Source organism: Athene noctua, chromosome 5, assembly GCF_965140245.1.
Source record: "Athene noctua chromosome 5, bAthNoc1.hap1.1, whole genome shotgun sequence".
NCBI lineage: Eukaryota > Metazoa > Chordata > Aves > Strigiformes > Strigidae > Athene > Athene noctua.
Genome location: NC_134041.1, coordinates 52758200 through 52776722, shown reverse-complemented (window position 1 = coordinate 52776722; position 18523 = coordinate 52758200). Strand labels below are relative to the sequence as shown.

The window sequence follows — 18523 nt, the reverse complement described above, 5'->3', positions numbered from 1 at the left end:
ACTCATTTTGGGAAAATCTCAGTTTACCTCATATCTTTATAGACATGAAAAAATCCAACCACAAGATAAATCCATTAAAAACCAGATTTTATTGTCTCCCTGCAGCTAAACTACTCATTTCAACTCTGATGGATTCTCCAATAAACTATCATTAAAAGGAAATACATTTTTTGTCACAGAACTCCTAATTCCGTGGCCTCTCCCTTCCCACTCTGCCATGGACCTTCCTCTCTCCTCTGCCTCAGAAAAAAGACCAACTGGAATAATAACCATTACATTTGGGGTCAATCTTTGATAGACAAACAAGAGACCTAGGAAGGAAAAGGAAGTCCAGAGTATAGTGCCCATCTTGGACTTTCCCTCCTCCAAGTCCTAGCTCTTGTACCTCCTTCCTTAACTGATGCTTACCAGTGTCCTCTTCCATGTCATTCCCTTTATCTAGGGCAGATGATCCACCTCCAGAAACATTTCTTCAGTGCACTGGCTGTTCAGTTCCCACAGATGAAGTCATGACAACATGAAGTAGGAAGTTATGGAGACCTGGAATAAGCTCCTCAGGGTGACTGTAAATCCCCAGAATTTCACTGCTGTCATGGCTGTTCCCCACAACCAACTCATCACAGTCACACCTCACAAAAGTATGACCCAGAGGCAACCACTATTACCTAATCCTCAACTTGAGGATATGTCCCCAAAACTCAACCTCACTTCCCTATTCCGTGTGCTGAAGTAGCTACCCCAGCTGACACAGCAGGTGTCCTTTCACTTCAGAGCTAATAGCCTAGTGAAACAAAATTAGGATGAGTAAGGGATGCTTTGCACATCTATGCTATTATTAAAAAAAATTCCTCAGGTTCATCTGCGTGAAGTAAGCTTCAACAGCACACTGGAAGGAAACCGGACACCATGAAAGGTGGAAGAAAACCTTGAGTTTTAAATAATCTTCCTTGAATCCCAGGCTCAACTCTCAAACTAAACTGATTCGATCTTTCATCTCTCCAAGGCAGACATGCTGAACTCTACAAAATCTCCTCTGAAATGTAGATCCACAACAACCACCACCGCTCTCTAATTTACTCTCTTCCCAAAGGCCCCTTATTTTATTGCATTTTCATGAAAACAAAGAGAAGCAGAGTCATTCTCCACCATTTTAAAAGCATTCACCGTCACCTTGGAGTTTGGTGTAATATTTCAGCAGTGCTTTAGGCATGTGGTTTATAAAGCACTTAGGGACCCATTAAATACCAAAATTTAAGGCTAAAGGCTGGCAAGCTGAGGGCAGTGAGCTTTTAAATTTATGAAAGGCTACAGAACTAAGAGACCACTAAAGTGACAGCTGTCAGCACCACTCCATCCTACATTCATGCAGGCTCAAAGAAGAAGCCAGCATGCACTCAAAAGAAAGAGAGCACTCGTTCCAACTTTCAGGCTATTTTCTAAATACTCTTTTCAAACTCCTTTCACACTCGGAAAAAGCCTTCCAGAAAACATCCACCCCTCTGCAAGCCTTGCATTTGTTACCTGATCCAGTTTTGCACTCCTTTTTCTTCCTCCCAGCTCTAACAAGCATCCTTGCCCTTTTACAAGTTAAGGTCATTCAGAGGATCTATACAAGCAAGCAGAACACAAGCTGGACTGGAGATCTTGAAAAGCTCATGCTTACCCTCACCTTTAATAGGAAGGCACCACCCACAGAGACAACACGTTATCCCAGCATGCACCGCTCCCTCCTGATCCAAATGGAAAGTAGCACAAATCAAAAGGACCACAGCAAGTTGGAACCTGTTGTCTCCGCGGGTGGTACCCTGCATCTGTATTAGAGATGAAGGCAGCTGTAATCTCTTCGGTTTTATGCAAATGGGATGCTGTGCTTTGGCTGCTGGCTAGCTGCCAGAAAAAAAACAACATACCACAACACCAAAAAAACCACAAAACAAAAACCATCACCCTTGTCAATATAAAGTTTATGTAGAGCAGGAAACCCAATTATTGGAATTTGCATAAAAAGCTAAACATCAAAACACAGTTGGCATGTTTCTTCTCAGGATGTGGGAAGGACACAAATACACATCTTATTTCTTAACCTAGCCGTAATTTAAGCTTTGCTTTCTATTGTGGCTCCAAATTGCGACCTTGCAAACGTAATACAAATAAGACTATTCAAGGTTGTCAGGAATTCTGTCGCATCACGGTTCTCATTTTCCATGCACCTTTTAAACTGTTAACAGAAAAGGGTGAGCACTCGAACTACAGGAACAGTTAACTGGAGATTCAGCCTTGGCCCTACCGCAAACTGGAGACAAAAGTTGGTCTGGTGAGAACACACGTCACTTCCTAGCTCCCTGGACAGCCCTGCAAACCCCTGTGCCAGCACAATCCAGGGCTGGAGCATGACATGGCACCGCAGCAGCTGAAGCTGGCGTTTGCACTGACGGAGGCTTGAGTCCAGCTAGGTTTGCTGACGCTGCCTTCCTCAGGCACCCATTCTCCACGTAGGCAGAAGTCACCATCATGTCTGGAAACTGCAGAAAGGATCAGGGGCCTATGCCTTGGCCCTGCTGATGGTCTGGCATCGGAGCATGAATCTGCAGTTTTCAGCTGAGGCATCGTGCTTTGTGCAGACGTATGGGGACATGTTCCTTGCTGCTGACATTGCTGTGGGCCAGTAGCTGCCAGCACCAGAGAAGGGTGCAGGACCTGTCTCCTCTCCCACAACTGCACAGGTCAGATGCTCCCTGCCAGCATGCTCACATGCTACACACACACTCATTACTGATGAATCTCTTCAAAAGCAAGAACAGACAAAAAAAAGGCTCTACTCTAACCCTGCTGAATAGATTCAAGAAGTTACACACTGGTTTTGATTTTAAAGTAGATAAAGTTAAAAACGGAGCATAACTTGCAAAAATATCCCAGCAGGATTTCTGCTGCCACTCAAGTTGTGCAACATGCTCGACTGGAGAGACTTATTTCCATGCAAGCAGCTTGGCGTGAAATCCCACTGAAAGGCCTGCGGTTCCCTAATGTTGTCATGACGTCATGATTTAGGATTTTTAGAGTGATCAGCCCAGCACAGCTGGTGTCATGATTGCCATTATACTATGAAACACTGAGTGGTTTTAAATGAAAAAGGTTTCCACGTTTGAAATTCTTCGATTTCTTCCATCTTATTCTCTGGACTCTTAAAACCAGACCAGTTCTGTAAGCAAACTATAGCTGATACTTAAGCAGAGCAGGAAATAGTGCTGCTTTAACTGAAAATAAATCTGTCAACAAGGAGGCACAGGGAGAGCTCCACTTCAGACTTTTCAGGTTCTTATTAAAAATATAAATTAAAGTCAACATTTTCACATTACTTGCTACATCTGTTTGCTATTCCATTATAAATAAAAATACACAGGCCTCCAATTCACCATTAGTTTACTCAAAAAAATCAAAAAGTCCTTTTCATTTAATACTGCATTATAATTGGTCTAGATTGTACTATATTACCAGAAGAGGTCCACAAGAAATAAGCTATACATTACTCAAAGTCAAGCTGGGAGATTAAAGAGACCTTTGTCAGCATACTATCCTTCCCTTTCTAAAGGATGAAGGACAGCAAGGTTATGGGAGCACATCCCTGTTGTGAGAACCTTGCTGACTGTCACAGGCAGATACAGCTCTGCACTCTTTGCAGAGAGGAAACCCAAAAACCCCACAAACTAACTCCTATCTCCAGAGGCCAGGGCAGTTGAGCAGAGCCACACCAGCTTTAAAGGAAATCTTCCAAAGATTTCAACAAATCCCCTGTCACCTTGTGCTCCTGCCAACCATCCCACAGCATGCTTTACCTGGGACAGCAGAATCCCAAAGTCCTTGAAGCAACAAAGAGACTTGATACCCATTTTCTTAAACAAAGGCTTTATTAAATTCCCTGCTGGAGAACAAGAGCCTCCTGAATGCATAGGAAAACCACTACATTCCTGCAGCATGTGCCCAGTGCTGGTCTGGTGATGTGCGGTTCACATGGCAGTCACATTTCAAGAGTAGTTAGCAAACAGCAACTGCTGTTGGGAAGAAGAATTGCTGGTGAGTGCTCAGCTCCTTTGAAAATCTTCTCTCTGCCTGTACAGTGCTCACCTATCACGTGATAACTTCAGGTTCAGTGTTTAAGAGATGTGTAGGTTTTGAAAGCTTTACCACATGCATAATTGTACATTATGACTTTTTTCCATAAAGGCAGAGCCAGCCTTCTCAACAGCATGTATAGTATTAAGTTTTGTAGCTTCAAGAATGAGGCCAAAATAAAGGTGACAGACTGTAGACATCTAAACATCTCAGGGCAAGTGACACAGGGACACCCTGCTTTGGAACCAGGAACACTGTTCCAGACACATATAATGAAGGGAAACACATGCATGTACTCAAGGCATGGAGATCGTTTTGATGGGTCTGAGCAGGCCAGTGCTCAAGAGGTTGGCTCCAACACCATCAGAGCAGTGCAGCAGCAAGGACTCTATTTGCTTGCAGTGCCCGGCTGCAGCAGCCTCCAGCAGCACGATGCCAAGGGCAGCCAAGGCACACCGGGTCTCGGAGCCTCCTCCCAGGCTCACATACACACAGGGCATTCAGGGACTTCAGACCTTCCAGAGCATAGTGCATACGTTGCTCCTGCTTCACTCAGCAGGCCTTGGAAATCACCTGCAGCCTATGATGGGGGTTTAATTTCTGTGCCCTGCAACCAGCAAAAGGTATATTCCACCATCTCAATCCAATTACCAGACGAAACCATATGACAGCATGAAGAGTTAAGAGGTCTCATGCCAGGAGGTTATTCAAAGTTGTAACATTCCACCTGTGTGATGCTTTCACTACTCCATCCCCAAGCTTTCCACTACAGGAGCAACAGTTTTTGGTCTAGCAGACAGGTTTTGGGAGAGAGAAGCCAGAGCATGTGCCAGGGCCAAGGAGACTGCATCCTTACATAAATTGCTTCTTCATTCATAAAAACACATCACCCTTCATGTCTTCAGCTAAGACCCTTGTGTCCACTCCCTGCTCTCACCCAAAACAATCACAAAAGAGTCTGAGTAAAGAGAATATTCTCACTATGGGAAAACCTCAGGCTGACAAGTCAACAAGGTAGGCAAACACAGGTCACCCAATCTTGGCAACCTACTATTTTCAGTGGCAAAGATGAAATATCATAATCTGAGAACAAAGGCACCATATAAAGGCCTGCATGCCCATGGTAGGATCTTTCGTGGAAATGAGGGAAGGAAGGCTATAATTTCATTTCTTTCACTCACCCTACCCTCCCTCTGCCCCAGCAACTAATGACTGGGGTTTGTTGTTAGTAGATGTGTTGGCTAAGTGTGCCAGGCAGATCTCTGTGACACTAGGGTCCTATATAAACTCCAGTCTTAAGAGACTTGTCTTCTGAAAAACAGTTCTGTAACCACAAACATGAAAAAAAACAAACCAAAAAACCAGAAGAAACTGCCTTGAGGACATAGGTAAGGTTAAAGAAACTGCCTGACTGCTGCTGTTGCAGGAGAAGCACCTGGTTTAAAAAAAAATGGTGGCTGAATCCTAACCAAGACAAACTAAAGAAGGAAAGCTTGGGTGAACAAACTGGGGCTTTGGTGCACCATTCATCAAGGACGTTTAGCCTGAAACTATGAAAGAGCACAAAGACAGTTCCACTAAACAGCAACAGCAGAAACCTTCTGCCATTTCTGGCTGATTAGAAGGCTGCGTTCACAGCTTCATGACAGCTTGGCTATGGCTACTCATTTTAACTGGAGTTAAGGAGCAAGGTCAGTAAAAGACAGACAAGAATAAGGTTAGATCATGCTGCTTGCCTGGTCTAATACAAAATGGCTGCTAAAGACCATCCATGCCAACAAGCTAAGATAATAATTTAATTACTGGAGAAAAGACAGTCAAACAATTAGAATTTTATGCTCCTGTTGCATAAATTGGCACTTTGTACAGCAGCCACTGGGGTGGCAGTCCACTGACAGTAACACTGCTGTGCCAGCAGTAGGAAAAATGCCCTTACAGCAGTTTTCCAGAGGAAGGCATTTAACATGCACAGGGAGGGGTCAGAATTTAAGTGTATGACCATAACAGACTACCAAGAGTGAAAAACACAACAAGACATCCAGTTAAAAAAAAAAAAAAAAATTCCTAACCAGTTAAAAAGAAATTAAAAAAAAAAAGTCACTCAACACTGACAAAGAAATATATTGCATTCAAAGCCTGCAGAGGGGAACACAGTAATTCTTCTACATCCAAGAACAGGCATATGTCACGCCCCGTATAAGAGAAAGGCTAGGGTAATCTCAGCAGAAAACCAGCTGTTCAAATAATAACAGTAGGACAGGGTTTTACCTACAGTCCCCCAAAACACAACATGCAGCAACAGAACTGAAATGACACTTACTCATGTACTCTGTTGTCTCCATACAAGTCACTTAACCCAAAGCTGACGTAGTGCCAGTGCTCAGGAACATTCAGTGCTGGGTTTCCCAGGTTTCTGTACATACTAACGTAGTCCAGAGGGTCAGGTCCTCCCAACCTGCATCAAAAACAGAATGACTCTTATGTAAGTTAAGTTTATCCAAGACAAATGGGAAGTCTCTGTACAAAGACCTGCTTTAAAACGTAGCTAGCGACAAAAATGAAATTAGCATGTTCATGTTACCTCTCAAAAAAAATATTCAGGAGAAAGGTTGGGTTAAGTCCAGAAAGCTTCAAGCACGGGAAAGCAAAGCGCATGTGTGCAGCACACTACAATGTTTTTAACATTAAAGCATAAAGATATCTGGAAAATCATATTAAAGCTTCCACAAAACACAAAGAAAATTGAAAAATTGTACTAGTAAAAGAGAAATAGCTGTATCTGCACTGAAAGTTCTTAATTCAGTCCAGAGGCACATACCTCAATTAAAAAACACCATCGATGCCATTCCTCAAAGCAGAATTTGAAATGGCCAAGTTTTGAGGAGAGTAATCCATATTTCTGAACACAGACATGCAGGTAAAGTAGTGGAGGAGAAAAATACTGATTCAGAAAAATTAGTAAAAGAACTTGTAAAATATACTAGCTGCATTAATCAAGAACAAGTAAAAAGCATCACTGCACCCTCTGCTTCAACATTAGAATGGGTTCCTTAGAAGAACATTACTTAAAAGTCAATGTAGCACAGCCAGACTGCATTAAGCAGCAATCACCAAGACCTGCAGGCACCCTTCCCATTACAAGGCAGAAGGAAACAAGGCTGGTGTGCCAGTAGAGAGCATAGCACACCCCTCCTGTCACTCGCCATCATATCTGCCTGCACAGAGGCAAATAAACTCCCCACCGAAGGAAGGACATGCTAGACTGTTCTGCTCACTGTTTTCCCTGTCAATCATAGAACACGCAGGCAGATGCAAGCAAGAAGAGAAAAGACATCAAACCACCTACCACAAGCATTTACGGAATAGCGTGAGCAGCTGTTTAACTGTTTCATAGAATGGTTAGGGTTGGGCTGCTGAAAGATCTCCCTGGAGCCTTCTCCTCTCCAGGCTGAACCACCCCAGCACTCTCAGCCTGTCCTCATAAGGGAGGTGCTTCAGCCCCTGATGGTCTTCATGGCCTCCTCTGGACTCGCTCCAACATGCCCAGGTCTTGCTTACACTGGGGGCCCCAGAGCAGGACAGTTTTCTAGGTGGGGTCTCACAAGAGCAGAGTAGAGGAGGAGAATCACCTCCCTTGACCTGCTGACCACACTTCTCTTGATGCAGCGCAGGATATGGTTGGCTTTCTGGGTTGTGATTGCACATTGCTGGTTCATATTCAATTTTCCATATAGCTATACCCACCAAGTCTTTCTCCACAGGTCTACTCTCAAGCAACTCATTTCCCAGCTTGTATTTGTGCATGGGATTGCCTCAGCCCATGCACAGGACCTTGCACTTGCCCTTGTTGAACTCCATGAGGTTTGCACAGCCCACCTCTCCAGCCTGTCAAGGTCCCTCTGGATGGCACATCCCTTCCCTCCAGCATGTCAGCTGCACCACACAGCTTGGAGGGTGCACTCAATCCCACTGTCCATGTTGCCAACAAAGATATTAAACAGCACGGGTCCCAACACTAACCCCTGAGGAACACCACTTGTCACTGTTCTTGCCTTGGACATCGAGCTGTTGACCACAATTTGAGTGCGACCATCCAGGCAATTCCTTATCTGCCAAGTAGTCCATCTGTCAAATCCATGTCTCAAATTTAGAGACAAGGATGTTGTGCAGGACAGTGTCAAATGCTTTGCACGAGTCCAGGTATATGACGTCAGTTGCTCTTCCCTTATCCACCAACACTGTAACCCCATTGTAGAACGCCACCAAATCTGTCAGGCACAATTTGCCCTTAAGTTGTTGGTTGTCACCAATCACCTCCTTATTTTCTATATGCCCTAGCATAGTTTCTAGTGGTATCTGCTCTTTGATCTTGCTGGGCAGAGATGAGACTGACTGGCCTGTAGTTCCCTGGGTCTTCCTTTTTTCCCCCTTTTCAAAAATGGGGTTTACATTTCTCCTTTTCCAGTCAGTGGGAACTTCACTGGACTGCCACAACTTCTCAAATATGGTGGATAGTGGCTAGCTATTTCATCTGCCAGTTCTCTCAGGATCTACAGATGCATCTCATCAAGTCCCATGGACTTGTGCACCTTCAGGTTCCTTAGATAGTCTTCAACCTGATACTCTCCTCTTACAGAGGGCAATTCTTTCTCCCAGTCCCTGCCTTTGCCTTTTGCAACTTGAGTGGTGTGGCTGGAGCATGTGCTAGTGAAAACTGAGGCAAAAAGGTTGTTGGGTACCTCAGTCTTCTCCATGTCCTGGGTAGCCAGGTCTCCCATCTCTTTCTGGAGAGGGCCCACATTTTCTCTAGTCTTCCTTTCATCATCAATGCACCTATAGAAGCTTTTTTTGCTGCCCTCAACTTCCCTGGCCAGATTTAATTCTATCAGAGCTTTAGCTTTCCTAACCTGATCCCTGCCTGCTTGAACAATTTCTCTGTATCCCTCCCAGGCTACTTGTCCTTACTTACACCCTCTGTAGGCTTTCTTTTTATGTTTGAGCTTGTCCAGGAGCTCCTTGTCCATCCATGCAGGCCTCCTGGCGTTCTTACCTGACTTCCTCTTTGTCAGGATGCATCACTCCTGAGCTTGGAGGAGGCAACCCTGGAATACTAACCACCTTTCCTGGACACTTCTTCCCTCCAGGGCTTTACTCCATGGTACTCTACCAAACAGATCCCTGAAGAGGCCAAAGTCTGCTCTCCTTAGCAGGTTTCCCGCCTTCGATTCACTTTTTCTTTAAGTAAAATATTCTCAAATGCTCCAAACAAGAAAATCCAAACTAGGATGACCCCCTTCATTCAAACCACTTGTTACACATCAACTCTCCTCATCTGTATTGTCTGTTCAGACCGTGACTCTATCATCTTCAGGTTGCAGGGCATGCCTGTGCTTCCCTTGCTAGCCCTGGGCGTTTGTGTATCATCATTATGCACACCACAACTACTGCACAAAAAGAATTTGAGCACCTCAGTTTTGTTCCCTGAATAAAGTACTGCTGCCTTATATCAAACACTGGCAGGCTTGGCAAGAAATACTTTCTCAGCATCTAGCTACTCATGTAGCATCCTATACTACTACTGCTGCATGCCTCCTGGAAGTGTGTGTGTGCTTCACGTGTGGAGATCCATACCTTGCCTTACCAAGGAAGCTCTGAGATGATCAAACAGCAAAGCTTAATTGCAATTATCCCACATAAGGCCAGCACCCTTCTTAGAGTCCTGGTTTGAGCCCAGGGGGCAACTGAGCACCACACAGCTATCCACTCACCCCTTACCCCTCAGGAATTGAAAAGGGAAAACAAAGTAAAAGGCTTAGAGGAGGTGGAGGGGGTGGGGTGTCTGTGTCTCCCCCATTACTGTCATGGGCAAGAGACAGACTCGTTAGGGGAAGAAAAAAGAACATAACTTTAATTCATACACCAACAACAACACTTAACAGAGTGAGACAGTGAGAAGCCTTACCACATCTTAAAAACAGCTCCCCCCACCCCTCCCTTCTTCGCAGGCTCCATTTTGTTCCTAGTATCTCAACCTCCTCCCTTGCAGCAGGGCAGGGAACGGGGAGGGGTGCAGTCAGTCCTGCTGCTTCTTCCTCCTCAGGGGGCAGGGGAACTCCTCGCATTCTTCTCCTGCTCCAGCGTGATTCCCCTCTCACAGGAGACAGTCCTTCACAAACTTTCTCCAGCATGAGTCCTTTCCACAGGCTGCAACTCATCCGAAGATGCTCTGGTGTAGGTCATCCCCACATTTTGTAGTCCTCACAGCTCTGAATTACAACAGCAGGGGCTGCTTCCCAGAGTCCCGGCCTTCTTTGGGCACAGCTGCCTGCTCCAGCGTGGGATCCTCCACAGGCTGCAGATGGATCTCTGCTTCACTGCAGATCTCCATGGGAGGCAGAGGGGGGCAGCCCTGCCATCTCACCATGGAATACAGTGGGGGGTCTCCGCTCTGGTGTGCCTCCACCCCTTCCTCCTCCTTTGTCCCACTGACCTTGGTGTTCACATAAGTATCCTCCCCCCAACTCCTCCTTAGAACTCCCATTCCTCCTTCCATGTTCCCTTTCTTAAACACATTATCGCAGAGGCACAGCCACTGTCACTAACTGGCTCGGCTCTGGCCAGAGGCGGGTCTGACTTGGAGTCAGGGGAGCTTCAGAAAGCTTCTCACAGGGGGCCACCACTGTAGCCCCCTCCCCTGCTACACAAATCCAGCACAGAGCCCCATCTAGCAGCACTGAGGAAATGCTGACGAGCATTTCAATCCTCAGGCATGAGAGTAGCCAGGTTGCTGGTACTAAAGCTGGAGTTACACCCACTGGCTTCAGAAAACAGGCAGTCAGTGCAGAAGAGGTTTAACCCTGAGCTTGGACAATTACCCCTAGATCACATTCACTAAGTACAGCAATTTCTTGAAGTTAATTTAAGAGACACCCTTGAGAAGACAGGGTTTTTCAGAGCGGGGTTAGCTGGCATTGCAGAACAGAGGTGCTAAAATGTCAATTTGCAATTCTGCACCATCCTCGCCACAGTGCTGCTGCACCTGGGCATCTCCACAGAAGATTACTCCTCTGGAGAAGAAGTCACCATGGCTGGATAGATGGACCCAGCCCTTCCTGGTGGCTCACTGGTCTGGCAAGAGGCCAGCCAGCACCCAGTTGAGCTGACATGCAAAGCACCTGTAAGAAGGTGCTTTCCAGGGTGAGCTCTGAGGAAAGCTAATGCACATGGGGACTCCCCAAGTTTATCGTCAGAAAAGATGATGCCAGAAAGCACCATGAGAGCAGGTTTCCTGTTGCTTCCAGAAGGTGCCTACATAGTCTACACAGATTTCTAGTGACAATGAGTTTGAAATCCTCTCCCCACCTACTGCTGCCCACCCTTATCAAGTCTGTACAAAGTAATATATCAGTCTGTTGTATTAAAAGGCCTGTGGGATCTCTCCACAAGTGTGCTGTGCTGCCGGAAAAAACAACCAAAAAACAACCCAACAACCAAAAAACAACCAAAAAAAACCCCCAACCAATAAACCAAAACAGAGTTATCTAACATGAGTGACTTTCCCTAGGACAGCTTCCCTCCTCTTAAGTCACATAAGGCTACCATGGTGGCTCCAGGCCAGCTCCAGCTTCCCAGCAGGTCAGTCAAGGATACAGCCCAGGACACCAGGGCAGGACAGAGGGGGTGAACATCCCACCCCCAGTAATGGCACTGAGGTCCATTGGCAAAGGCTAAGTCAGAGTTATGCAGCCTTCTCGTATTACAAGCGGAATCTTTGTGGCGTAAAAGGCAAACTGGTGAGCAAGCACAGGGAATGCATGTTAGACCCTGGAATGGAGCAGAGTTTGATCCTCAGTGGCAGCCTGGGAAAACCTGTTCCCAAACTCTAACAACAGCTTGAAACATTCAGAAATTAACAAGTCGCCCCCTGACATACCCCATCTCCCCCTGTTCCCTCTCACAGGCACCAGGTCCCACTGGAGGCTGAGAGCTCTGCCATAGATATCCATTCAGGTGACTATGTTCAGAGCATGGCACCAATGCCTTGGACAGTGCCCAGGCTCTCCACAGAAGTAACTCGCAGATCCATGATGGAAACAGCAAGGTAGAAGCAAATCCAGCCGGGACAGTCACTCACCCCTGAGCAAGGGCAGTGAACAGCAGCAGCCACATACAATTATTACCTGACAGGAAAGACTCCAGAGTAAGGGAGGCAACACACTCACCAGAAAACCAAGTGCAAGAGGTTAGCAAGTGTTCAGAGCAGATGTGTAGGATTTGCAATGAAGGGAAAACACCTCCATCTGCTAAGCAACAAACATCTCCCTGCTTCCAAACTGGGTTTAATAACACTTTAGATATCAAACAATTTGCACTAGAACACTGGTGACACAGGCATTTTGACAGCGACAACGCACAAGACAAGCCTTATAGTGCTCTTTTTCAGGACAGGGACGACTCCGTGAGCATGCTCTTCCCCAGGGCTACTCAAACTCATTTGTCAGGTCTGATGCAGACAGCAAGCCAGTCCTCCCTAGATTGCACCAGGTAAGCCAGACACCTCTCTCTCGCTCCTGCCTGCGACCCCACGCTTCTCTCCAAAGGCCAAGCCTCACTGAGGACCCTCAGCACCACACTACGTGGGAGACAGCTGCAGCAATGCAGCACCAGCAAGCTCATAGCAGCCGAGCTCTGTCCTGTCCAGAGCTGACCCAGCCACAGTTAACTACCCACCAGTTTACGTGCTGCACAACAATCCAGACAGACCATCATTACTCCCCAAGAAATGTGGTAGGCTAGGAAGAGAGTCAGACAAAAAGCCTGCAGCAGTGACTAATAACATTTTGAAAAATACACATCCAAGCCATACACCTATCCTGAAACTGCTGCAAGTGCCAGAGCATCCAGCACTAGCTTTAAACCAGCCACCTGGAGCACAGCTAGTAACATACCCATGGCAATAATGCACAGCAAAAGTTAGTCAGCACAGATATTTATCCAGTTTCGGTGGCAAGTTTCACTGCTACACTAACTAGTCGAGCACTGCTAATGCCTGCTGTGGTACATCCTCCCGCCCACAGCCAGGGTTCGACTTTATATCACAATCTACACATCAGTACATGCGTTCACACAAAGAGCTGGAAGCGTTGGAGGATTTTATTAGGAAGAGCCCAACTTCAAAGCCAGAGGTACAGTACAAATTTGTTACATTCTCTATTCATGGAGCTCATTCAGGAGCAAGAAGGGCAGCCTCGGGGGAAAGCCTGTATTTGCATCTGCATCAAGAGTCTTCTCTTGACTGATGTTAAGAGCGCTCTGAAGTTTCTGCGGGAGGAGAAACCCAAAGCAGGCAGAGAGAAAACAGCTTCACAACAGGAAAAAAACCAGAAAATTCCCAATCCATTCACCCTGGAAAGTGGATTGTTTGTAGTCCCTTCCCAGCAGCTGACAACAGGACAGCTTTTCACAGCTACATTTCAGAAGTAGCCTGTGATCCTTAAGCAGCTGCAGACCACAGGTCAGCATGCTGTTTTTTGAGTACAAGGCCTAAATTCAAGACAGGTGATGAAAAACCAAGAGTCCAGCCCAAATTCTGCCTATCTCAAAACCTATCACAAAGGAGAAGTACAAATTTGTTTTTTCACTAGCATGAATTCTGTGCATCAAGATATTTTACTTTGAGATACTCAACCACATTTTAAAAATAAAAGTGGATACTGGATGTCAACAGAGAGAAACTCTTTCTCAGTGCATGGCCTTTATAAATACAGCCAGGAACTCTTCCAAGTTCCGACTGCAATCACGAACTCTCTCCCAAGATATGCAAATAGCATTTAAAAAAAGACTAGTTCCATGAAATAATCCAAGTGGCTAAACCCCTTCATTTAATAGGTATTTGGTTCTGCAGATTCTCCAACATTACAAAGTAAGGATCTGCTGTGCCATGCAAGTGGCACAATATAACTTCAGCTCCTTGAACAAAAAAAAATTGCTGTTAACCATAGAGAAACTGATACATATAATTAAAAGCTGATTAGTGTTACAATATTTCTCCTAAGGCAGGGACTTTGTCCAGTAATTTCCTCTTCTAATCTAAACCAATTTAATAGCTGGCAGCCCAGAGGACAGACTAGCAGAGAACGCGCGGTGGCAGAAGTCATTCTCCTAGGCTTCAACAAAACCAACCTCCAAATTCTGCCAACTTTGCTATCAAAGGGAGACCAGGTACCTGTAGCACACACACAGGATCAACCTCACACAAGAACTTCCTGCACAGGACAGCAGTAAGCAGCTCATCTCTGATTTCTAGAAGCGAAGATCTCAGCTCTCACTGCCGGCTGAGCTGACAGTCAGAAGAACGACTAAGTGGAAAATGCCAGGATAAACAGGCCTTCACATTACTTGTTACTTGCAACCAATCAACACTGGCAATAGCGGTTTTTCTAGTGTCTGAGCACGAATTGCAGTGAAGCCCTAAGCAACCCCTTAAGCAAAGAAGAAACCAGTTTTCCTCCCAAAGAAGGGTGTCTGCCATTCTTCATTATAGACCTAAATCTCCCTCCATCCCACACAAATCTTACATTACTGTAGTCAGTATTGGTTTAAGTCATTGACAGAAAAGAAGTGCTGACTCCCAAATCAAGGTGACTGGAAACTCATCAAGCTTGAGTATCTAAGATTAGAAACAGGTATAAAAGAAGACTGATCAGACCGCCAAAGTACCACAGTACTGACCCACACAGATGATTAAGAAATTATTTGTATTTTGAGGTTTCAGATTTGCAACATCTTGTCTCAGCCCACTGTGCCAGTTTAAGTACAAAAAGCCCTAAGCAGTAAGAGCTAACAGACATATGTCTTGCTAGAACCACATAAAAAAACCAACACTTCTTTGGAAGACAACAGCAATAGCTTGGGTGTCAGAGCAGAACACAGGGAGGATGATATCCTGCTGTTGCTCAGGAGTCAATCAGATAAAGACATACAGGTTAAAATCAACTGTAAATAAAGAAGTTGAATGTTTACTAATCTTTTTCCAAGTGCTGGAGTAGGGACTGGTCAATGTCAGGTCCAGCAAAGACTCGGGGTGACCTGATCATGTTCCTTAGGCCCAGAAGAGGGGGCTGAGCAGCAAATCGATACTAAAAAGCAAAATGATCTCCTGTTTGCACAGGGCTAGACACTAGACGTTTATCTCGATAGCTGAAGATCCAAGTACTTCCTTCATGCCACTCTCCCACATGAACAATTGCTGTTACTGGTGTCAGACACTGTGTCAGCAGAGACGGTGAGCAGCAGATTCGCAGTCTGCGATAACACATGGCCACGCGAGGCCAAGAGAAGCTGGCTCTGCCCTGTGGGCTTTACGGGTACATGCATAGCACGCATCCGGCTTGGAGGCTGGAAGGCAGGTTCACTCCGGTCAGTGCTGGCCATACTCGAACCCCAAGCTCCAGGCCAGAAAACAGAGCTCGTGTCTCCTGTACAGGGGGGAAACTCCAGCCCCCCCACCCTCTGTGGGAGCCAGCCCCTACATCGAGTAACACACACTCCATTTCCTATGACCTGTCCCAGCCAAGGCCCTCACCAGCCATCCCTCGGTCAGGGAAGCTCCGAACCACCCCAGAAACCCCAATACATCCCCCTATCTTCAGTGCACCCCTCTTTAGACCCCTCCTGCTGTTCCCAGTGCATCCTCCCCAGGAACACCCCCAAAATACACCTCCCAGACATCCAACCTCATCCCCAGTGCCTCCTCCCCCAGCCCCACTGCACATCCCCAAACCTCCTGCATCTCACACCAAACTCCGCACACAACCCCCAGTCCCACTCACCTTGCTGCAACGCTCCCCAGCCCCACTGCCTTGTACCCCTCCACCCCCTGCAGCGTCCCCAGCCCCGCTGCTCCCCGCAGGCCTTCCCAAACCCACCAGACTTCCGTCGCTCCTCTGCTCCCCCCCCAGCCCTCTCCAACCCCACACAAGGCCCCCGGCTCCACTGCTTCCCACCTCCCAGCCCCACACAAGGCCCCCGGCCCCCTCCAGGCCGCAGTCCCGGCCGCCTCACCAGTACTTGAGGATGGCGGTGACCTGGAGCGGGTTGGGCTGGTCGGGGTAGAGGCGGCGGCACTCGCCATAGATACCGTGCAGCCCCGGCGGGAACAGCGACGGGAAGGAACCGGACCCCGAGCCTGAACCCGGCCCGCCCGCGGGGGGACCCCCGCCAGGCCGCACGCCCTCCATGTCCCGGCGGCGGGGACGGCGCGGCGGAGGCGGTTAGTCCCGGCCCGGCGCGGCCCGCTCGGCTCCGCTCGGCCCCGCTCGGCTCCCGGCCCGACGCGCGCCCGGCCCGGCCCGGCCCAAGCGGCGCTGCGCGGCGCGGCGCTGCGGGAGGAGGGGGCGGGCCCCGCTGCCCGGGCGACGGTGAGTGACACGGCAGCTCCGCCAATGGCGACGCGCGGCGCGGAGGGCGGCCGCGCCTCTTCCCCCCCCGCTCCACGCCACGCCGCGAGCGCGCCCTCTAGCGGCGGTGGCGGGGACGCGCGCGGAGCGGGGCGCGGGGCGGGGCCAGGGGCCCGTGGCGTGCTGAGGGCAGCGCGGCGCGGAGCTGCCGGCGGGCCCGGGGCTGCAGGGGTGTCCCCTGGGCGTGAGGGAGCGCTTGGGGGGTCAGGAGGCTACCGGCACCCGGGTGGGCCCGAGGGAAGGGGAGGGTCCCCCTGGGGCAGCCTCAGGGGTCGCCCCGCGGCAGGGAGGGGTGGGAAGCCTGGGCAGCGCCGAGGTGGGCAGGGGCCGGCCTGGCGGGAGGCCTGGGGCCGGGGCCTGGTGGGCGCCTTCCCCGGCCCTGGCTCACCCAAGGGGGCTTACAGCAGGGCAGGTCCCGCCCTGGGGCAGGTCCCGTCCTGGGGCAGCTCTCTGGCTGCAACCACCCCCAGCCTCGGCACTCAAGCCTGTGTCAATCTGACCTGAAGAAGTAAGGCTGTAAATTTACATTTTAAATTGCTTCTGTTAGACTTCATCTGTCCACGCAGCAGGTCCCGGGACAGAGATTTGGGTGTGATGCTTAGCACTCTACCGTTCATAACGCTGCAATTCTGTGGGACCACAGCTGTGCTCCAAGATATGGCCAGCTAATAGCCTTATTTCCTCTACTACTGCTGTCTTTGTACCTTCTCCAGTTCTCACAGGACATTTATGCTCACCATGCACCTTTCAGTATCTGTAGGTACCTCAGAGGCAGCTTCGAAGCAATGCAAATAGGTGAAGTTCAAGGGCTGTCTGACTGAGGGTCTTAGCGTGCGTACTAAGCACAATGAAGATCTGGCTCATTCCTGAGTTGCAACTACATCTATGGTCATGCAAAGCCACGTATGTATGCGTGAACCAGCATGTGTTCATTAGTCCTACACATCTTTGCTAAAGCGGTGTCCTGCTTTTTAATCAGCATAGAGGAAAAATGAGCAATAGAGTGCTGAGAGGATGGGATGAGTGTTCCTGCTTGTTGCATTTCTCATTTAAATAGCTGAGATTTTATTCTATAATCAATATTCACAACATACCTTTTAGGAGATCGCATACAGTCAAGTTGGCAAGCAGAAAAACAAATGACTATCCACTGAGAAGGGACATGAGCAGTTGGTATTCTGATAAATCACTGCTTCCCAAGACAAATAATGTTTCACTTGTCCTGTTACTGTGCTACTATTTTTTGTGACATCCACCAAAGAAGTCAATTACAGTCAACTGAGATGTAAATACAAGAGAGTCATGTATGAAATGCCGTGTTGGCTTAATACACACATAATGAGTCTCCCCCGGCATTTACTGAGGTGATAAAATACTACTCTTGAAATAATTTAAACCCCTTTGTCATGTCATGCAAAACCCCCTTTTTAACACTAGGTGAATGGTGAAAAACATTGAAGACAAGTATCTGAGATGAGACTATCTGCTTGGGCTAAAGGCAGAAACTGCAGGTCTTGGTGTCCCCATGAAAGATGTGGGAAAAGACAGGTGAGTTCTGAATGAGCCTTCATGTACGCTTACGGCAGTGAAGTTCATTTTAACTAATTTCAAGACTCAGTGTTGTTGCCCAGTTTCAAGAAAACATATAATTTTACTGTCTTTATCAGTCATCAATTATTCGAAGTGCTTTTAAAACATGTAGCAAGTGGAGAACATCAGGGAAGACGTTATTTAACACTAGGATGCCTATTACATGTATTCTTTGTACTGACATTTCTGGTTGCCATGCCTCCAAAAATGCAGAGAAACTAGGTAATACTCTGAGAACACAGACGTGTTATAACCAGCAGCTTGTAGAGATGATCCCATGGAATAATGGGACAGTAAAACACTTTCATTGGTGATAGATTCCCTCTACAGAAGGTGACACAATAATTTCTTATCTTTCCCTGTTA

General features: G+C 47.5%; 1 protein-coding gene across 3 annotated transcripts in view; it reads right to left on the bottom strand.

Annotated features, from left to right (window-relative positions):
- The window catches only part of SUFU (SUFU negative regulator of hedgehog signaling), a 101841-nt gene extending 85377 nt beyond the window's left edge, over positions 1 to 16464 (bottom strand). For all 3 annotated transcript variants that reach the window (XM_074907634.1, XM_074907635.1, XM_074907636.1), the window contains exons 1-2: positions 16174 to 16464; positions 6431 to 6565 (exon numbers count right to left, since the gene is read on the bottom strand). In XM_074907634.1, the coding sequence (XP_074763735.1) occupies positions 6431 to 6565; positions 16174 to 16349 (311 nt within the window). In that variant the 5' untranslated portion in view covers positions 16350 to 16464. The remainder of the gene's footprint in view (positions 1 to 6430; positions 6566 to 16173) is intronic.
- Positions 16465 to 18523: the final 2059 nt, after the last annotated feature.